This window comes from Geotrypetes seraphini, chromosome 3, assembly GCF_902459505.1.
Source record: "Geotrypetes seraphini chromosome 3, aGeoSer1.1, whole genome shotgun sequence".
Classification (NCBI taxonomy): Eukaryota; Metazoa; Chordata; class Amphibia; order Gymnophiona; family Dermophiidae; genus Geotrypetes; species Geotrypetes seraphini.
The window spans coordinates 288,283,833-288,305,451 of NC_047086.1; the positions used below are offsets into that span (position 1 = coordinate 288,283,833).

A 21,619-nucleotide genomic window follows, 5' to 3' on the forward strand; every position below is an offset into this window, starting at 1 on the left:
CGTGTCATGGCGGGGCCTGTTCTGCGGCCTCAGCCTACGGGCTTCGATTTGGCCACAGCCGTTTTCCATTCCATGTCCCGGCTGGTCACAGGTTTCAAGAAGTGTAGCAGGTGTCAACGCGCGATCTCTTATCACTGACCCACATAATTGGTGTATTCAGTATCTAGGACCTGATCATCGTCCGGAGTCATGCACCCGCTGTGCTACATTTCAAAATCGAGCCCTTAAACACCGTCATGTTCAAATTGAAAAGATCTTCGGGGTCATGGATCTTACTTCAAAACTCAACTCTAACCTCGACCTTGTCTGTGACGAAGTCTTCTGTGGGACTTAAAGCGTCGACCTCGGTCTCGCTAAAGCCTCCCTCGCTGGGGAAGTTTTCATCTTCGGGGAAATCTGCAAAATCGTCCCCCGAGGGGCCGCTCTCCTCAGTGTCTCCTTCAGGTAAGATACCGAAGTCAGCCCTTCAGGAGTCACAGTCCATTCCAATAGTGACTCCAATGGGACCCATTGCTTCAAGGCTTCCCAAGAAGCGGGTCTCAAAATTGAGGAAGCAGTCATCCTCGAGGTCTTCTTCCTTGGAGTCCATAGCTGAACCTATTACACCAGCTCCAATGGTCTTGTTGCCGTCTTTGCAGAATATGTTGGAGGCTATTCTGTATCAGGAGTTTGGTAATATGCTTGCCAAATTGACTACTGCCTCGATTCTGCTTCCTGCAGTCCAGCCTGAGCACTCAGCAGTTATACCAGGAGTGGAGTCCTTGAGAGTGTGTCGAGGTCAATCTGGACACTCTATACAAGGCGACGAGTCCTTGAAAGTGTCTCGACCTCGATCTTCAACCTCCAGCCCTACTCTACAACATGAGGCACTGCCTTCGAGTCACAGGATGAGGACATCTCGCCACTCCTCATCGAGGCTGGCTTCAACTCGATCAATACCTCATTGTCCGAGGCATAGTTCACCTCCACACCATCTGTCCAGACATTCGTCTCGACTCAGGTCTTCTTCTCGAGGTAGACCTCGTTCCTCGAGCATCAAGATTCTTCGAGGCCTCCAATTCCCTTATCGAGGAAATCGATTGTAGAACCTCATTTTGACCGCATTCTCGACAGTCGAGTTATTCTCCTGTGAGATTTTCTTCACCTTGTTCATCAAAACAAAAACGTTCAGCTTCTCATGTTCATTCAAGGAGTTGACATTCCTCCATGTCTTTACCTATGGACTCGGATCTTCACTACCAATATTCTAGAGAGGCTTCACCTTCTCTCTCTGCAGTACGAAGAACTTCTCATTCACCTTCACCTCAACATGGTCACCTTTCTTCTGACCCGGTGTCCTTTACCAAATTTCTGTGCCAAATGAGTAAAGATCTCAACATTATCTTGGAGTCTGATTCCAAATACTCTAAGGAGTATTTAGAAGAACTGGGTATGCCTAATCTTAGAGATTCTCTTAAATTACCCATGAATGGCATTCTTTGTCAAACTTTCAAGAGGAGTCTGGATACACCATACTCAATTCCTGCTGTGCCAGGTAAGCTAGAATCTTGATATAAGATGGTTCATTGCAAAAGATTTGAGAAGTCTCAACTATCCCACCAATCTCTTCTCGTGGAGTCTTCTCTAAAACGAACAAAGCCATCCAAAGTTTATGCCACAGTTTTTCCTGGCCGAGAGGGAAGGACCATGGACAAGTTTGGACGTCAGCTGTATCAAAATTCGATTATGACAAATCGGATTTTAAACTATAATTTTGTCTTCACATCTTATCTGTCTTCACGCTATGCCTACTTTTTTCAAGTATCTTCCAAAACATCAGCTCTCAAGAGTTCCAACATATGCATTCTACTCTAGGTCAACTGCACATGCATATAGTTCAGGCTGCATATGATGCGTTTGACATGTTCTCCAGGGTCACTACGTTCTCAGTGGGCATGCATCATTTGGCCTGGTTAAGAACTGTTGACATGGATCCAAACCTGCAAGATCGACTAGCCAACATCCCATGTCAGAGAAATGAGTTGTTTGATGACTCCATCGAGGCAGCCACAAAACGCTTGTCTGAGCATGAGAAATCATTTGCCTCTATTAGGCTGAAGCTGAAGCCTTCCACTGCTAAAAGTTATAGACCTCCTCCATCTTATCAGAGGCGTTATCCTCAGAAGGCAGCACCTTATTCAAGGCCGCCTCCTAAGAAACAACAGCAACAACAACAAATGCAGCGCAAAGCTCAGACTCCTGCTGCGCCCAAGTCCACTCAGCCTTTTTGACCATCTAACACAGGGCATAATTTCAATCATAGTAACATAGTAGATGATTGCAAATAAAGACCCGAATGGTCCATCCAGTCTGCCCAACCTGATTCAATTTAAATTTTTTAATTTTTTCTTCTTAGCTATTTCTGGGCAAGAATTCAAAGCTTACCCTTTACTGTGCTTGGGTTCCAACTGCCGAAATCTCTGTTAAGACTTACTCCAGCCCATCTACACCCTCTCAGCCATTGAAGCCCTCCCCAGCCCATCCTCCACCAAATGGCCATATACAGACACAGACCGTGCAAGTCTGCCCAGTACTGGCCTTAGTTCAATATTTAATATTATTTTCTGATTCTAAATCCTCTGTGTTCATCTCACGCTTCTTTGAACTCAGTCACAGTTTTACTCTCCTCTTTCCATTGGAGGTCGTCTTCATCATTTTTATCAATGATGGGAACTGATTACATCCAACCTCTGGGTCCTCACAATAATCAGGGAAGTTTACTCTATTCACTTCCTTCAGGTTCCACCAGATCTCCCCCAAAGAGAGTATCCTTCCAATCCGTCACAGACCACCTTTCTTCTTCAGGAAGCTCAAGCTCTGCTTTGTCTCCGTGCCATCGAGAAGTTCCTCTGGAACAGCAGAGAACGGGATTTTACTCCCGTTACTTCCTTGTGCCGAAGAAGACAGGGTATCTATAACTTATCTTGGATCTCAGAGCTCTCAACAAATTTCTTGTTAGAGAAAAATTTCAGATGCTGTCTTTAGCATCCTTGTATCCCCTTCTGGATCACAACAATTGGTTATGCTTTCTGGATCTCAAAGAGGCTTGCACTTACATTCCCATTCATCCAGCCTCTCGCAAGTTTCTAAGATTTCGGGTGGGCAATCATCATTTTCAATACAGAGTGCTACCTTTCGGCCTGGCATCATCTCCCAGAGTTTTCACCGAGTGCCTGATTGTAGTAGCAGCAGCCCTGCGCAGCCATGGTCTCCAGGTTTTCCCGTACCTGGACGACTGGCTCATCAAAGATTCAACATCTCAGGGGGTTATTGTAGTGACTCAATGGACTATTTGGTTCCTTCAAAGTTTGGGGTTTGAAATAAACTTTCCAAAATCTCAGCTACATCCCTCTCAAACCCTACAGTTCATTGGATCTGTACTGGACACTCAGAGCATTCCTTTCTTAACAGCGTCAAGATACTATCATTCAACTTTGTTTCAAAGTGTCATCCCTCACTTCACTCTCAGCGAGACACATGATGGTTCTACTAGGTCACATGACCTCTACAGTTCACGTGACTCCTTTTGCCACACTTCACCTCAGAGTTCCTCAGTGGACCTTGGCATCTCAGTGGGTGCAGGCTTCCGATCCACTCTCTCAGCACATTACAGTGACTCCTTCATTGAGACAGTCTCTCCACTGGTGGATGCTCTCTTCCAACCTCTCCAGAGGTTTACTGTTTCAAATGCCTCCTCATCAGTAGGTCCTCACGACAGATTCCTTGACCTACGCTTGGGGGGCTCATCTCGATGGTCTCCACACTCAAGGGCATTGGTCCAGCACAGATCATCAGAGCCACATAAATCTGTTGGAACTCAGAGCTATTTTCAATGCTTTCAAAGCTTTTCAACATCTTCACGATCAAGTAGTCCTCATTCTTACATACAATCAAGTTGCCATGTACTATGTCAACAAGCAGGGAGGAACAGGATCCCTACCTCTTTGCAAGGAAGCTCAGAAGGTTTGGAATTGAGCAATTCTTCACAACATCTTTCTGAAAGCGGTCTACATTCAAGGAGAGAAAAACTTTCTGGCAGATAAATTGAGTCATCTTCTACAACCTCACAAATAGACACTCGATGCATCACCTCTCCATCACATTTTTTCTCAATGGGGAACCCCTCAAATAGACCTCTTTGCATCTCCCCACAACAACAAGCTGCCTCAATTTTGCTCCAGGATCTACTCTCCTCACCGCCTGGAGGCAGATGCTTTTCTCCTGGAATGGATGAGCAAATTCCTGTATGCGTTCCCTCTAATTCTCAAGACACTCGTCAAACTCGAACACTAACATGCCACCATGATTCTGAAAGCTTCTCGCTGGCCCAGACAACCTTGGTTCTCCCTTCTACTTCAACTCAGCAGCAGGGAGCCACTACTTCTACCAGTTTTTCTGTCTCTACTTACACAGAGTCAGGGTTCTCTACTTCATCCCAACCTGCAGGCTCTGCACCTGACAGCTTGTTCAACATAGCTGCAAAGCTACAGTTCATTCAATCTGTCAAGGACATTTAAGAGGCTTCCAGGAAGTCTACTACTAGGCAATGCTACAACCAGAAATGCACTAGGTTTTCTGCTTGGTGCGCCCTTCATCACAAGGAGCCTCAGTCTACCTCCTTGTCTTCAGTTCTGAATTACCTGTTTCACTTATCTCAATCAGGCCTCAAATCAGCATCCATTCGAGTCCTTCTCGGTGCAATTGCGGCTTTTCATCAGCCACAAGAAGGGAAATCACTATCTGCTCATCCTGTGGTTTTCCAGATTTATGAAAGGACTTTTCAATATCAAACCACCTCTCAGACTGCCTCCAGTGGTTTGGGATCTCAATGTTGTTCTTGCTAAGTTGATGAAGCCTCCATTTGAACCAATGTCTTCGGCTCATCTAAAATATCTCACTTGGAAAATGGTCTTTCTCATTGCCCTCACATCTGCTCGCAGAGTCAGTGAGCTATAAGCTTTAGTAGCATACCCACCTTACACAGAGTTCCATCACGACAAGGTGGTCCTCCGTACTCATCTTAAATTCTTACCAAAAGTTGTTTCAGACTTTCATCTTAATCAATCAATTGTATTTCCAGTGTTTTTTCCAAAGCCTCATTCTCACTCTGGAGAAGCAGCTCTTCATACTCTGGACTGCAAGCGTGCTTTGGATTTCTGCTTACAAAGGACTATGCCACACAGATCTTCTCCTCAACTTTTTGTCTCCTTCGATACAAACAAGTTGTGACATCCAGTTTCCAAGAGAACAATCTCCAACTTGTTGGCTACTTCCATCTCTTTCTGCTATGCTCAGGCTGGACTGCATCTAGAGGGTCGAGTCACAGCCTATAAAGTTAGAGCCATGGCAACATTCTGTAGCTTTCCTTAGATCTACTTCTATTGAGGAAATCTGCAAAGCTGCCACTTGATTCTCTGTTCATACATTCACCTCTCATTATTGTCTGGATTCTTTTTCCAGACGGGATGGCCACTTTGGCCAGGCAGTATTACAAAATTTATTTTCCTGAATTGCCAACACTCCCACCATCCCATTCTGGTTAGCTTGGAGGTCACCCATATGTTGAGAATATGCTGCCTGCTTATCCTGGGATAAAGCACAGTTACTTACCTTAACAGGGACAGCGGGCAGATATTCTCACAACCACCCATCTTCCCTGGTTGGCTTCTTAGCTAGCTATCTGAACTGAGGAGACGCTGAGGAGACGCACGCCCTACGTCAGGCGGGAAGGCACTCGCGCATGCGTGGTGCGGCAGTTGCGAACTTTCTAAAAGTTCTTCAAGCAAGTCTGCTAGTGAAGCTGTCTGCATCAGGGCTCCATGGTTGACGTCACCCATATGTTGAGAATATCTGCCTGTTGTTCTGAATAATACCTGTTACGGTAAGTAACTGTGCTTTTTTAGTGATCTTAGAGGCTCCAGAATGCCCTGGCATCTGTGGTAGGGGATCTATAGGTAATTTGTTGTTTGGAAGGCTCCCTGGTTCCATTTCCTGTAGGCCCAGATCTTCTGTAACAAAGGTCGGTCGTGATGTAAAATGTGGATTCTTTTTTGTTGCAGCTAGGCCCTTGAGAGTCAGTATCTGAGGAACAGAAGTTTATTTGGTATTGGTCAATGTGAGGCCCGTAGAAATTCTACAACCTTGGTGTATGTCTGTGTGTGACAGGATTTTGAGTGCTGGTTTATAGAGTGAGAACTGAATCAATGGCATGTGGATTCTGTCATTTCTGCAGGGCGGTATTAATCAGGGTTTGGCTTAACTGTCTATAGATTCTGGTGGCAGCTGTGTTTTGTTTGAGGTTTAAATTGTTCTGCAATGAAATCTTAACATGATTCTTTATTTCTTATTTAATCCACCATTAGATCCCTGAAAGATCGCTCATTAAAGGCAGTTTTTCTAATGGTTGTAAATTTGGTCAGGTGAATCTCTGAATTGCAGGCCTCTCATGTAACACAGTAAATGAAGACAGATAAAGACCACATGGTCCATCCAGTCTGCCCAACAGGATGGCCAAAGCCACTTCCTCAATTCTGCGTGGGCCCCAGTCACCCATGCTTAAACACTGTTTGTCAAGTTTCCATCATGCCAAGCATATAGGCAGCCAACATGATGGGGATAATATGTGGTTATAACCAAGATGTCAACTATTGCTGAGAAAATTCAACTTACCTGTCTTCCTCTCCCACCTGAGCTGCACTGCACCCTTACAGCATGTGACAACAAAGTGACCTATGTAGGGCTTCTTATTTGTCCTTCATGGCCAACTCTTTCCATTTGCACAGAGCCTTTTTTCTTGTTTCTAGAAAGCAAAATTAGGAACCAGCTCAACTCCTACATAAATTTGACTTTTGCAAAAGTTTCTTGTACATTTTGAAAGTAAATACTTCTGATCAGCTCTTTGCTTTGTTTTCAGGGCCACAAAAAGGGGGATTACTTTCAAATCTTCTCTATATTTGGATTAATGTAGCAGTAGAGATCACTTATATCCTCAACCAAAGAGAAGTTCCAGTCAGTTTGTGAGTTTATTTGATAGGAACTGAAGCAGCCTTCTGGTAAAAGGTCAGGTGGTCACCCCAAAGATATATTCAGGGTAACAACTTGGTTTTGCTGCATTCTTTTGAAAAGCACTACAAAGTTGGTGTATAGGTTAGAGGTGAAAATGCTTTTGGCAGAGTGGTATTATGAGGGCCTTGTTTTCTTGCTGCCCTGAGAGAGAAAACTTTGGTACATCCTGTAGTCTGGACTGGACTGGTCTAGCAGGATGAAAAGGTAAAATTTGTTCTTACTTGATAATTTTGTTTACTTGATTCATGCTACACTTGGCCAGGACTCAGTCAGGAAGTCTGTGGTGCTTGGGGATTTCTTTTCAGTGTGTACCTGCCCTTTTAGTATAGTTTTATTGTCGTAAAGAAACAATTCTGATAATCTCATAAGCAATGACCAATTTTTAAATATTTCTTCCACCCTTCACAACAAAACTTAGTCCTTTCTTACAATTTCACTTAAAAATTCCTGTCCCGAACTATCCATTCTTCTAAGATCATCATAAACACCTGACCTTTACTTAATTCGCCTAAGTTTTATGTTTCCTGTCCCCCTTCTGCTCCTTTCTCCCACCCTAACCCATTTCCCTCTCTTTCTTCAAGTCGCCTAGAGCCTGTTTAGGTATGCGCAATACACAAATATTAGATTAGATTAGACCTAGAGAGAGTGATCACTTAAACTTCCAAAGAATTAAGTAAAATTGAACATATTTTAAGGCCCAACTTATGTAACTAAGGGGTCCATATTATAAGAAATGTTTTCTTTGCCATAGTGAGATTGCAATACAGTAGACCAGGTTTCCTTAAATACAGAGCAGGCTGATTTTAAAGATTGCAAATTATCTATGTCAACTGTTGAGCAAATTGTAAATAGATATGACAAACACTGTTTGAAATGTCTGTATGAAAATGCCAGAAGCCTAAGAAACAAGATGGGAGAGTTAGAATATATTGCACTAATGAAAAGATAGATATAATAGGCGTCTGTGAAACCTGATGGAAGGAAGATAACCAATGGGACACTCATACCGGGATACAAGTTATATCATAGTGATAGGCTGGATCAAATCAGTGGAAGCGTAGCATTATATATTAAGGAGGGCCTTGAATCGAACGGACTAAAAATTCTACAGGAGCAGAAACACATCTTGGAATCCCTATGGGTAGAAATTCTGTGTGTAAGGGTGAAAAGGATAGTGATAGGAGTGTACTACCATCTACCACTGGAGATCTACTCCTGATAAACTACAAAATCATCCCGCTATCAAGACATACTAGGAGAGGAGGCGGCCTAGCTATAATCCTTCGAGACCACTTCCAATTCCAAACTCTAGACTCCAAAATGACCAACCACCTGGAAATCCTCTCCTGCAAACTATCCAAAGCAGACTGTAAAGATAACCTGACCATTACAGTATTCTACATCCCCCCTAACAAATGGAACCTAGCCAAAGAAGATCTTTACGAATTCCTCCTCACAAACCCCACCACTGGCACCCACACCCTTCTCGCCGGCGATATAAATCTACACCTGGAGCAGGAAGAGAATTCCAACGTTTCTGATCTCTTCTCCTTCCTAACATCCCTAGGATTCTCAAAACCACCTACAACCAAAACACATTCTAAAGGACATCACTTAGACCTGATCTCATTCCTTCCCAATACCCCCGCTTCCCCCAGCATAAGCTTTGAAGACGAAACCTGGACCACCACCCCTTGGTCAGATCACCTCCGATGCAACTTTAACCTACACTGGCTCAAAAAACAAAACCAAAGGCCGCCAAGAACTACCCATAAAGAAAAAACCATAGGGACTATAGGTCAACTAAACCCTGAAGAATTCTGGGCCCAATGCAACCCAACACCAATTACAGACCCAAACCCCAACTTCATCCCAAGTTGGAATAACTTCAGCATCCAGGTTCTAAATGACTTGGCTCCACTGAAACCCTGCAAGAAAAAACACCGCTCTTCTGCCAACTGGTTTGACGCTAATCTTCTAACTCTGAAACGAGAAGTACGCAAACTAGAAAGAATTTGGTGCAAATCTGGCACAGTCACTGACAGATACTCCTGGCGCATAAAAGTCCTTGAATACAAAAGAATGATCAAAGAGAAACGCTCCAAATACTACGCCCAATTAATCAATACCCCATCCCTGAACAGCAATAAACTATTCAGACTAGTCAACTCCTTATTTGACATCAACTCATATAAAAGCTCCCCCCACAGATCTTCCACCCTCCCCAACAAATCTAGCCAACTACTTCACCAAAAAAATTCATGACTTAAAAACCTCCCTTACAACAACAAACACCAGCCCACCAACCACCTACCAATCCCTAACCGCCGACTTGACTTTGGAATCGCTTTGAAAACCCAGATTGGAACCTATTTCTCGAGCTATACTCTAAATATTCCAAATCCAACTGCCTACTAGATAGCTGCCCACCCTCCATCATGAAAATAGCTCCCACCCCCTTCAAAGTGGAGCTCTTCAACTGGGTCACTCTCTGCCTGCCCACCGGCTACTTCCCGCTGGAACTCGGCCACATCCTCATATCTCCAACTATCAAAAACCCCAAAGAACCACTCTCCACAGCCACCAACTACAGACCCATTGCCAACATACCCTTCTTCCTCAAAATCATGGAAGGCCTTGTCAACCGGGACCTCATGTCATACCTCGAGAAGTTCAACATCCTTCATGACTCCCAGTCTGGATTCCGCACTAACTACAGCACGGAAACTGTCCTAGCGTCACTAACCGACTACCTCCTCCAACTATTCTCCCAGGGAAACAGCGCCCTACTACTCCAGTTTGACCTCAGTAGTGCCTTTGACCTGGTAGACCATGACATTCTGCTTAGTTGCCTCGACTCTATAGACATTTCGGGACAGGTACTAACTTGGCTCACAGGCTTCCTAAAAAACTGCACCTACCAAGTCCACAATGAGGGAACCTACTCCTATACCTGGTCCAACTTTTGTGGAGTTCCACAAGGCTCCGCCCTATCACCTTCCCTATTCAATATCTACATGGCATCACTGGGACACATGTTATCTGCCCGAAAGCTGAAATCCTATACTTATGCAGATGACATTACAATTGTCATCCCCATCTCCTCACTGTCACAAGAAACAGAACAGCACATCTCTTCAGTACTCACCATGGTCGAACACTGGACCACCCGGTTCAAACTAAAACTAAATCCAGAAAAGACTAAACTCTTCCTTGCAAGTCCCAACCACAAATTAACGAACACCACCCTACAACTCAACGGTCTAACTTACCCTATCAATCCCACCATCAAAATCCTGGGAGTCATCCTAGACTGCTGCCTGATCTTCGAAGACCACACTAATGCTCAGGTCAAAAAATGCTTCTACACCCTCTGGAAACTCCGTACCATCAAACACTACTTTGACTTCCCCTCCTTCAGACTGCTAGTCCAATCCCTAATCTTAAGCACCCTGGATTACTGTAATATCAGATATTTGGGCTCCTACAAGAAAACCATCAAACGCCTGAGACTCATCCAAAACACAGCCATCCGCCTAATCTATGGCCTCAAAAAGTCAGACCATATCAGCCCTTACTACAGAAAACTTCACTGGCTACCAATAGAAGCGAGAGTCATCTTCAAATTCGCCTGCCTCTGCTTCAAAACCTTAACTGGCCAGTCCCCAATATATCTGTGTCACCACTTTGCGTTCCCAGGCACCAATCGAACTCGCAATGCCTATCTGTTTACTTACCCATCCCCAAAGGGATGCACCTACAAAAGATTCCTTAATAGAACTCTCTCATTTCAAGCTGGCAAATGGACAGATTGCCTGACCAGCCTCATTTCATCTGCCCCATCTTACTCATCCTTCAGAAAAGCTCTCAAATCTTACCTCTATGATAAATTTCTCGAACCCCTCCCCTCCAATTAACCAAACCCTACCACCTCTCCTTCCCCCGATCTCTCCTATCTTCCCCCTCAATCCAACACTTCCTTCCTTCCTTCCTTCTTACCCCTTCCCCCGGCACCCTCCTGTAACTGATACTGGTTGCTCACTCTGGCCATTCACCACTCTGTATCCTCGCTATATATATGTAACTATCTTTGCATAGTAATCCACTTAACCGCATTATATAGTCTCTTGCATCGTATCGTGCTCTACAAGTCTCTCGCACTGTATTTTCACTATATAAATATCTCCGCTGTATATGTACAGTCTCTTAAATCTAAATCTGCATTGTATCTTCGCTGTATAAACACCTATGCTGAATATGTACAATCCCCTGCATTGTAAACTGCTCTCAACTGCATAATACATTCCCTGGCATTGTATCTTCGCTGTGTATGTACAATCTCTTGCATTGTAAACCGCTCTGAACCACTCTGTTTTTGGTATTGCGGTATACAAAAATAAAGTTATTATTATTATTATCTGACCAGGATGAACGGACAGATTCTGAAATGTTATCAAAAATTAGGGAGGCTAACAAACTGGGTAACACAGTAGTAATGGGTGATCTCAACTACCCTGATATTGACTGGGTAAATGTATCATCAGGGCATGCTAGGGAGATAAAACTCCTTGATGAAATCATGGACTGCTTTATGGAGCAGCTGGTTCAGGAACCGAGAAGAGATGAAGCAATTCTAGATCTAGTTCTTAGTGGAGCACATGAATTGGTAAGAGAGGTAATGGTGCTAGGACCACTTGATAACAGTGATCATAACATGATCAGATTTGATAAGATTCCTGGAATAAGTATACACTGGAAATCCAATACAACAGCACATAATTTTTAAAAAGGAGACTGATAACATGAGGAGAAGGTACAGCTGCAAAGGTCAAAAATATACATTAGGTGTGGATGTTATTTAAAAATACCATCCTGGAAACCCAGACTATATATATTCCATGAATTAAAAAAGGAGGAAGGAAGATCAAACAGCAGCCAACGTGGTTAACGAGTGAGGTGAAGGAAGCTATTAGAGCTAAAAGAGAATCCTTCAGAAAGTGGAAGAAGGATCTGAGTGAAAATAATTGTAAACAGCACAAGGAATGTCAGGTCAAATACAAGGCGCTAATAAGGAAGGTAAAGAGAGATCTTGAACAGAAGATTGCGCTGGAAGCAAAAACACACAGTAAAAACCTTTTTTAAGGTATATTAAAAGCAAGAAGTCAGGAAGAGAATTGGTTGTACTGCTAGATGATCGAAAGATAAAAGGGGCTCTCAGGGAAGGCTTCTATTGCCAGATAGATTCACATGGCAATTTTGTTGATATACATCGGCTGTGGCAATCAGCCACCTCTTTCTCTCAAACCTCATTTGAATAGAAGTGTGGCGTCCTCATGGGTAGAGTCCTGGGTAGTTCCGCCTGAGGAGATCTGTAGAGCAGCTACTTGGTCTACTCTCCATACCTTTAGAAGGTTCTACAGAGTGGATGTGGTGGCTTGAAAGTATATCAATTATGGGTCCTCTGTTTTGCGGGCAGGCTCACCTGTCCCACTTTAGATGTGTGACACTGCTTTGGTATGTCACCTAACATATAGACTTTTGTGTTTTATGTAACAGAATTTCTGACCTAGATAATTTTCTTTCTGTTAATACAGAAGTCTGTACGGCCCACCCCGTTGGTTTTGCAATTTGCCTGCTTTCTGACTCAGACAACTCTATAGTTTGGGACAGGAGTTCTTCTGTCAATTGAATGAACATGTATGAATAAATTATTAATAAAGTATTAAGTTTGTTGAGCTTTAGAGCTCCTTATGTGTTAGTGCTAGTTACACACAGCAAGTTGGTTCATGGATAAATCTCTGTTGCAAGTTCATGCTAATTATTCCTTTTCATGAGTTACAGAGCAGAACAGAAATGCTGGATATCTCCGGGGATGTTCCCCATGCCCCTTCTCTCTTCTGTTACAGTGGAGATAGATTGCTTTGGTACACATTGAAGAGGGCAAAATACTCCACTGGTGAAAGAGTAGTTAAAAGATGTGATTAGACACCCTTCTGCAAGCAGTTTGTGAGCACCTAACGTACAGACTCTTTTGTGTATTAACAGAAAGAAGATTATCCAGGTAAGAACCTAATCTTTCATTGGCTACACTTTTCCACACTAAGTCGAATTCAGAGTGGTGGAGGTGGGAGCTTTGTTGCCATTATATGTTCACTGTTTTAATAAAAATAACATTATAATATTCCCTTTTCTGTCTCTGTCCTTTCAGGCAATGGAGTAGTAATTCATTTACCAGGATTGTTTGAAGAGGCAGAGAAAAATCTGAAGAAGGGAGGTAAGGACAGCTTGTAGATTCATTTAAACTTTTACGTTGGAATCTGAACATGATGAGATTTGTGGGAATATTGTTTCTCAAGAGGTTGAAGTTTTTCTTCTCTTTGTGGGAACTTGGCCCTAAAGCAGCTGTTGATGAAGGAGAATGCTAACATGAAACTTCCCAGGATGGTAGAATATTCTGGATAGAGCTGGAAAACTCATGTTAAAAAAGCATCTTTTGGCAGCCTAAGCATTGAGTAATCTATTTTTGAAAACCTCCAGTGACATGTAATGGACAACCATTCATTCATTAAATCGTTGGATGTTTTTTTTCTGGCAGAGGAAGGCACGTGATAACAAGACAATAGTCAACATACTGTACTTATCACCTTCTGCCTTGCAGGATTATCAGTGTTTATAAAAAAATATATTGATCCAACTTGGGCACAATGTACTGAGGTTCAGATACTAAAAATTCAACAAATACATATTCGAAGAAAAACATTCCATTTTTATATATAGGGAAAGGTTGAGAACAAACTAAGGAGATTACATTTTGTAGCCACTGACAAGGTTACATTTGCTCTGCTGAGCATAATGTTAAGTAGAGTGAGTAACTCATTACAGACTGATTTCCAGCCAAGGCCAAGTCTAATCTGGGCAGTTAAATTTTGGTTGCCTAAATTTAGGAGAATTTTGAGCTGATCTAGGGGACTAGATTTTCAGCTAGAAATTAAAAATTAGTTGGCCAAAATTTGGTCATCTAAAGCAGTGGTTCCCAACCCTGTCCTGGAGGACCACCAGGCCAATCAGGTTTTCAGGCTAGCCCTAATGAATATGCATGAGAGAGATTTGCATATAATGGAAGTGATAGGCATGCAAATCTGCTCCATGCATACTCGTTAGGGCTAGCCTGAAAACCCGATTGGCCTAGTGGTCATCCAGGACAGGGTTGGGAACCACTGATCTAAAGCACATGTGTCAAAACAAGGCCCGCAGGCCGAATCCAGCTCGCATAGCCATTTTATGCAGCCTGCGGTGATTGTGCGCCTGACACTACACTCTCCAGTAACCTCCTTGAGTCCCATCTCCCACCAACCTACCACCTCCCTGCTGCTGAAATATAAAATCTTCAGGCAGCTGACAGGGAAACCAGCCTCCTGCCGTCGGCCTGCCCCAGAAGTGTTGTTTCTACAGCGTCCTACCTCCGTGGGAAGAGGAAGTACTGCAGAAATTCTCAAACTTGAGAGTAGGTAAGTTCTGATCCGGGTCAGCAGTGCTCAGGAATTTTTCACAAATGAAGTGCATTAGCTCCTCCATGGACAAGGATAGAAACATAGAAACTGCCGGCAGAAAAGGGCAACGGCCCATCTAGTCTGCCCACACCAATGACCCACCCTTACCTACCTCTATGAAGAGATCCCACTTGCCAATCCCATTTTTTCTTAAAATCTGGCACGCTGCTGGCCTCAACTACCTGCAGTGGAAGATCATTCCAGCGATCAATCACTCTTTCGGTGAAAAAATATTTTCTGGTGTCACCATGAAATTTCCCACCCCTGAGTTTCAGCGGATGCCCTCTCGTTGCCGTGGGCCCCCTGATAAAAAAGATATCTTCTTCCACCTCGATACGGCCCTTGACATATTTGAACTTCTCGATCTTGTCTCTCCTCTCTCTGCGTTCCTCGAGTGAGTAGAGCTGCAACTTATCCAGCCGCCCCTCATACGGGAGATCCTTGAGTCCTGAGACCATCCGGGTGGCCATTCGCTGAACCGACTCAACTCTCAGCACATCTTTGCAGTAATGTGGCCTCCAGAATTGTACACAGTATTCCAGATGAGGTCTCATCATGGATCTGTACAACGGCATTATGACCTTGGGCTTCCGGCTGACGAAATTTCTGCAGATATAACCTATGATTTGTCTAGCCTTGGATGAAGCTTTCTCCACTTGATTGGCAAAAGCTTCATCCAAGGCTAGACAAAGGATTGCTGTGTTTCCGGGACTCTCCATGCCCAGTTCTCTCCATCTTCTGTCTTGAGCGAAAGCTCATCATATTTGTCCTCCAGGCCCTTGCACCGCTGTTGTAATTGCAGAATCTCTCCATTGTGATCTATAACTCGCTCTTCAAATTCTCTCAGCCTTGTGCCCATAAATTCCACGGTTTTGCAAAGTGCATCCACAACAGTATGACGCTCCCGGTGCATCTCCACCATTGTATTTTTCAAATCGGCAAACCAGCCCTGCATCTCCTTACGGGATGCGGGTCCCTCTTACTGAATTTTGCCATTTGTGCAAACTCCACAGGAGGTTCGCTCATGCCTCACAGTGGGGAGGCCGCTCCAATATGCCGCTGCCTTAGGAGATGTCGGTATCAAAAGGGGTTACCAGAGAGAAAAAGAAAGTCCCCCAATGCACGAAATGTATGCCAATAATTGCTTGGAGAAGAAGAGCTCACAGCTCATGCTGCCATCTTATCGATGATGTCACCGGAAGTCCTTTTTAAATCATTTTTGACAAAAAAATCACCCAAAAGAAATGCGCACAAAACATGCCATTGGGATATAGGAGGGGGCCAGCATTTTAAGTAGACTGGCCACACAGGCATCTCTCTTAGAAAAGAAAAATGATGAAAAACTCCAGACACTCGGGTCAATAAACAAACAACAAAAAGTGGAGTTAAAAATTACCCCAAACAGAATATCTGAGACTAGTGTTTAAGCCCGTTACATTAACGAGTGCTAGAGTAGATGTCATTCTGTCTGATTTTTTTTTTCTTTGGCTCTCTCTTCCTTGAACGCTGTCTGTCTGTCATTCTTTCTGTCTGTGTCTCTCCCTGGCCCCCTGTCTGTCTGTCTGTCTTTCTGTCTGTGTCCCTGTCCCTCTGCCTGCCTATATTTCTCTGTTGCGCCATACCTGCCTGTCTCTCTGTGGCCTCCTTCTGTTCCTCCTCTCCCAGAGCAAAGCATGATTTCTATCTGCCCCCCCAGCATACCCCTCCCCCTAAAGCAGCCCCCTTTCCCTCTCCCCCTGCTTCCTGTTGTGCCATGCCTGCCCCTATTGTGCATGCCGGTTCTTACCCTTCCTCCATCCTGGTTTCCTGGTGTCTTCTGGCCCACTGGCACGAACCACTGCCGCCGCCGCTGCTGTTCCTCTTCAAAGCAGCCTGCTGAGGTTCGCCAGCTGGCTGTAGTGAACCTCGCAGGCCGCTCTCCACCTCAGTAGCACGTTCCCTCTGATGCGATTGCGTCAGAAGGAACGTGCTACCGAGGTAGAGAGCGGCCTGCGAGGTTCGCTACAGCCGGCCGGCGAACCTCAGCAGGCTGCTTTGAAGAGGAACGGCAGTGGTTGGTGAGTGAGCGTGGGAGGGGGGAGTCGCCGGCGTGTTCCCTGTCTGTGTTCAAAAATGGAATTCGGCACGGACCCAGACACCACAGTGGCAAGGAACACACCATCCTAAGTGCACATGCGCGCTTAGGGTTTTATTATAGAGGATGGTATATATGTTGATAGAATATTTTTTAAACCATAAATGCTGACTGAGTTTCAAATAAAGGAGGGAAAAAAGACCTTAGACTCTCTTCAAACATTCATAGGCAAACATTACAAGTCAATTTAATGGGATATCTTATCAGTCATAAAAAAATCGTCCTTGTAATCTGTGATGTCCTGATCCTAACACAGACATCTCAGCAGAGCAGTAGGGCATCCTTGGGGGCACTGCAGTGAACGTCACATAAAATTGAATTTCATCGTTTCCGATCTTAAGATTTAGGAAAAGTCAGGATGTCATCAGAGTTTGTATTGCTGTGTGCCAGAGAACTATCAGAATTTGTGGGAGCTGTATCGGCCGGGGAGAACGTTGAGGGTCAGCAGGTACTATGAGACTGACCTCTTTGAAGGAAAATGTTGTCTGATATGTTAAATTTAGAACAGTAATGATGTCTGTGGCAGGAGTGGAATTGTGGAATCATCTTCCTGGCATTTTGAGGACCTGTTCTGACCGGTCAAAGTTCAGAAAAATGTTAAGACTATATGTTGAGGCCTTTCTCTGATTATGTGCTGTAAGTTAGTCTGGATATTTTGAATTGTGATTAAGATGATTTAATGTAGCATAGTTTAGTAATACACTGCTTCCTCAGATTTTGAGGGATACTGCTAATATGTGATTGTGCTGTAATTGAAGATGTTTATGTATTTTGTCTGGAACTACTGTGAATGTGATCTCAACAAATTGTTGGGTAGACTGTATAACCTTGGAATACATGATGTTGTTCTCAATTGGTTTAAAACATACCTTCTAGGATGCTCTTTCCAAGTGAGAAATGGATGTAGGGCTCAGCGCTCTCTGCCCTATTATTTAACATCTATATGGCTGCTATAGGCAAACTATTTGAATCTTTAGGAGTTGTATATCGAATATATGCAGATGATATTTTTTTCTTTCCAGTAGGCGAATGGGATAAGAATTTTGAAAAATCATTGAGTAAATATATGTGTAAAATTAAGGAGTGGTGGGAGAACAAGGTTTGAAATTAAGGGGTCCTTTTATCAAGACGCGGTAGGGGTTTAATGTGCGGAATACCGCGCATTAAACCGCCTGCCGCGCTAGTCACTAACGCCTGCATTGAGCAGGTGCTAGTTTTTTAGCTTTCCGCGGGGGTTAGCGCGTGATGAAATGTCCGATGCGCTAACCCCACTAGCGCAGCTTGATTAAAGGACCCCTAAATGTACATAAAACTGAAATAATGTTGGTAGGTAAGCCGGATCATCAGTAGCCTACAGAAGTGAAAGTTATTGATGATGTTCTTTCGGTAAATGAGTCTGACCATTTTAGGTGTAAGGCTTGATTCTGACCTAACAATGAAGTTGCAAGTAACAAAGACCATACAAGTATGTTTTGCACAAATGCATTTGTTATACCGATGAAAACCAATGTTAGCGCCATATGATTTCCGTACTGTAGTCCATGCTATGGTTTTGTCGAGACTTGAGTACTGCAATGCCCTGTACCTTGGAATAACAAAAGCAAGATGTAGAGCATTGCAGGTTATACAAAATGCAGCACATCTCCAAAAATTGCATTGGCTACCAGTCGCCTTCAGAGTACAATATAAAGCAGTAATGATTTGTCATCAATTCTTGTATAGAAACATTCCAGAATTGTTTTTAAAACTAATATACGTGGCTATACACCAAAAAGATCATTGCGCTTGGAGAATTTAGCTTTGCTGAAGACGACTCTGAATCCAATGCTTGTTGAGACTGCTAAAATGACTTTTTGTTGTGCAGAAGTTAAGATATGGAACTCCCTGGTGGGTCAGATAAGAAATTGTCAGGAAAGGGGCATGTTTAGAAAATTACTTAAGACTGTTATTTGTAGATGCCTTTCTCTAGCCAGTAATTTTTCTCTCTGGCAGAGTTGATCAACTATTCATGATCTTTATTATGCAAAGCTACAGTTTTATTTTGTAGTCAAGATTTCTGAGGATTGTTTGTATGTTTACTTATCATGTTTGTTTTAAAATTATGTATGTAAATTATGTAAACCGTTTAGTTTTAAACGGTATGGAACATTTTAAAATAAATGTTTTACTGTTAACCACTTAGGGATAGGCGCAGTGGCGTACCTAGGGTATGTGGCACCCGGGGCCCATCATTTTTTGACACCCCCCCCCCCCCATGTAAAAAAAATTTTTTTTTTTTTTTTTTTTTTGCAATAACCATGAAATGGAATAAATGGTCAGAATAGAAACAGGCAGTGAAAATTTTCTTTTATTGAACCTCATATATGTAACCATTATTCCAAACATAACATAACATAAATTATGTCTAAATTGTCATGACATTAGAAGTACATATGGAGTAGTTGCAGGTGATGCTTGGGACAGTTCTGATTGTGTTAGTTCGGTTTTATGTGTTTTTTGAATAGAAGGGTTTTTATTTCTTTTTGAAGGTTTTGCAGTCTGTGGTTGATATCAATTGGTTGTAGAGTTGGGGGTCGAGTGTTGCAGCTCGAATGGCTAGGAGGTTGTCGAACAGTTTTTTTTCTTTTGACGTTTTTGGTTGGAGGGTGTGTGAATGGTGCACAAGTTCTCCTATGTCTGTTTGAAGTGGATTGAATTATTTAGCTGAAGAAATTAGTTACCCCCCATTCCACACACATTAATTCTCTTCCATTTTTGTTCCCATTATAAAAAACACTGATAAGTTCCCAGAAAAAAAATACATTAAAATAAGAAGTGAAAACAAAGGCCCCTACAGATGAGAACATAACATAAGAATAGCCTAACTGGGTCAGACCAATGGTCCATCATGCCCAGTAGCCCATTCTCATGGTAGCCAATCCAGGACACTAATACCTGGTCAAAACCCAAAGAGTAGCAACATTCCATGCTACCGATCCAGGGCAAGCAGACACTTCCCCCATGTCTTAATAACAGATTATGGACTTTTCCTCCAGGAATTTGTCCAAATCTTTCTTAAAACCAGCTACACTATCTGCTTTTACCATAACTTCTGGCCACTTCATTTTTAAGTTTAGATCTTTCCTTTCAAACAGAGACCTTGCTAGATGTCAAATACAGCACAAGGTAACTTCACATGGACTTAGCTGTGCAGGAAATGTGAATCTCCTCATACACCCACCATATAGTGCAAAAATGTGCAAAGGTCTGTTTTTTTCTTTCGATCACTACATAGCCTAATGCCACACAAGCAGCGCTGTTACAAACATATTCTGTAGGTCAATGCTAAGGATAACAAAGTTTCCTTCCTTGGACCAGAAGGAGATAAACCACTGGAAGAGATCCCAAAACAACACCCAAAGACCCACTCAGTGTGTGAATCAGTTGAGTGGAGTGGACTAACTGGGGGGTGGAAATGGGCCCGGAGTTTGCTCAGCAGAATTTCCCAGACCACCTCTTCCTCTCAACACATTGACACGCTGCCACCATCACCACTAGGAACACCTCACTGGGTAGGCCAGCTATGCTATAAACTTTATAAAACACATTATTATATTTTCTTATAAAGCACATATTTTAACTGACCTCTCTGACATCCTCAGCCTTTCCATTCACAAAAATAGAAGGAAGAAAAGTTCCCATTTCCTGCTGTCTCATGTCCCCGGCCTATACAATATTTTTTTTCTGCAGACCCTTCAAAAGTCTGACCAAATCCTCGTTTCACTTGCATTATAAAGTACTGAGGATGCCATCTCTCCCCAATCCCAGGTCCTAAAGTCTAAGACAGTAGCGCAAACTAATGCTGCCAGATACAGGAAAAAAAAATTTTGATTCGATTCAGCCCTATTGAATTGGTTTTTCAATTCGATTTTCCTGCCCAGTTGGGTGATTTTTTTCAAAACTCCTGGTGGGTTTTATAGCTTTTTCACCCCCTTTGGCTTCTCCTAACCACACTGGCGCTGTGGTGTAAATAAAATAAAGAAACAAAAAGGACTTTTCCTCTTTCTGTTAAATCCTAGCTCACGTTTGCAGTCCAACACCAGCTCTGGCAGGATACACATTTCAAATCTGACATGTTATAATCACAAAACAGAAAATAAAATTAATTTTTCTACCTTTTGTTGTCTGGTTATATTTCAAATCTTGTTGGTCCAAGGCTCTGGTTTTCTTCTGATAACTTGCTTGCCAGGGTCTCCTTCTTTCTGCATGCTAACCATCCATCTGCCAACTCTGTCCTCCCTTTCCATTTCCCTTCCCTTCCCAGGAAGTCTGGTATCTTTCCTTTTTTTCATCTCCCTCCACAGATCCACCTTTTCTTAAATACCCTTTCATCCGGCATCTCTCCCTCCTTCCCCACCATCCCAGAGTCCACCATCTCTCCGTTTCTTTTCCTAATTACCCTCCTATCCAGTATCTCTATCCCTCCTCCACACCATCCCTTGTGTCCAATTTCTCTCCCTTTCTGTTCCTTCCCTCCCTAAATCCCATGGTCCATCATCTCTCTCCCTCTCCTCTATTTTCAGACCCATTATTTCTTCCCCCCCCCAAAGTTTGGCATATGCATGTCTCTTTGAACACCCCCTTCCCTCCGTGTACTTCTAAATCATGGTCCCCCCCAAAGGCCTGTCCCCCCTTAAAGGTCTGCCTGTCCCACCTTGAAGGCCTGCACCCCCCTTGAAGGCCTGTCCCTTCCCCTTGTAGGCCTGTCCCCCCCTTGAAGGCCTGCCTGCCTGTCCCCCCCTTGAAGGTCTGCACCCCCCGAAGGCCTGCACCCCCCCGAAGACCTGTCCCC

At 43.4% G+C, this 21,619-nt stretch overlaps 1 protein-coding gene across 1 annotated transcript in view; it reads left to right on the plus strand.

The window, feature by feature from the left end:
* Window positions 1-21,619, plus strand: part of ADSS2 (adenylosuccinate synthase 2) — a 247,389-nt gene that overhangs the window by 48,754 nt on the left and 177,016 nt on the right. Inside the window, exon 3 of the mRNA XM_033936570.1 lies at window positions 13,313-13,378. Within this exon, the coding sequence (XP_033792461.1) occupies window positions 13,313-13,378 (66 nt within the window). The remainder of the gene's footprint in view (window positions 1-13,312; window positions 13,379-21,619) is intronic.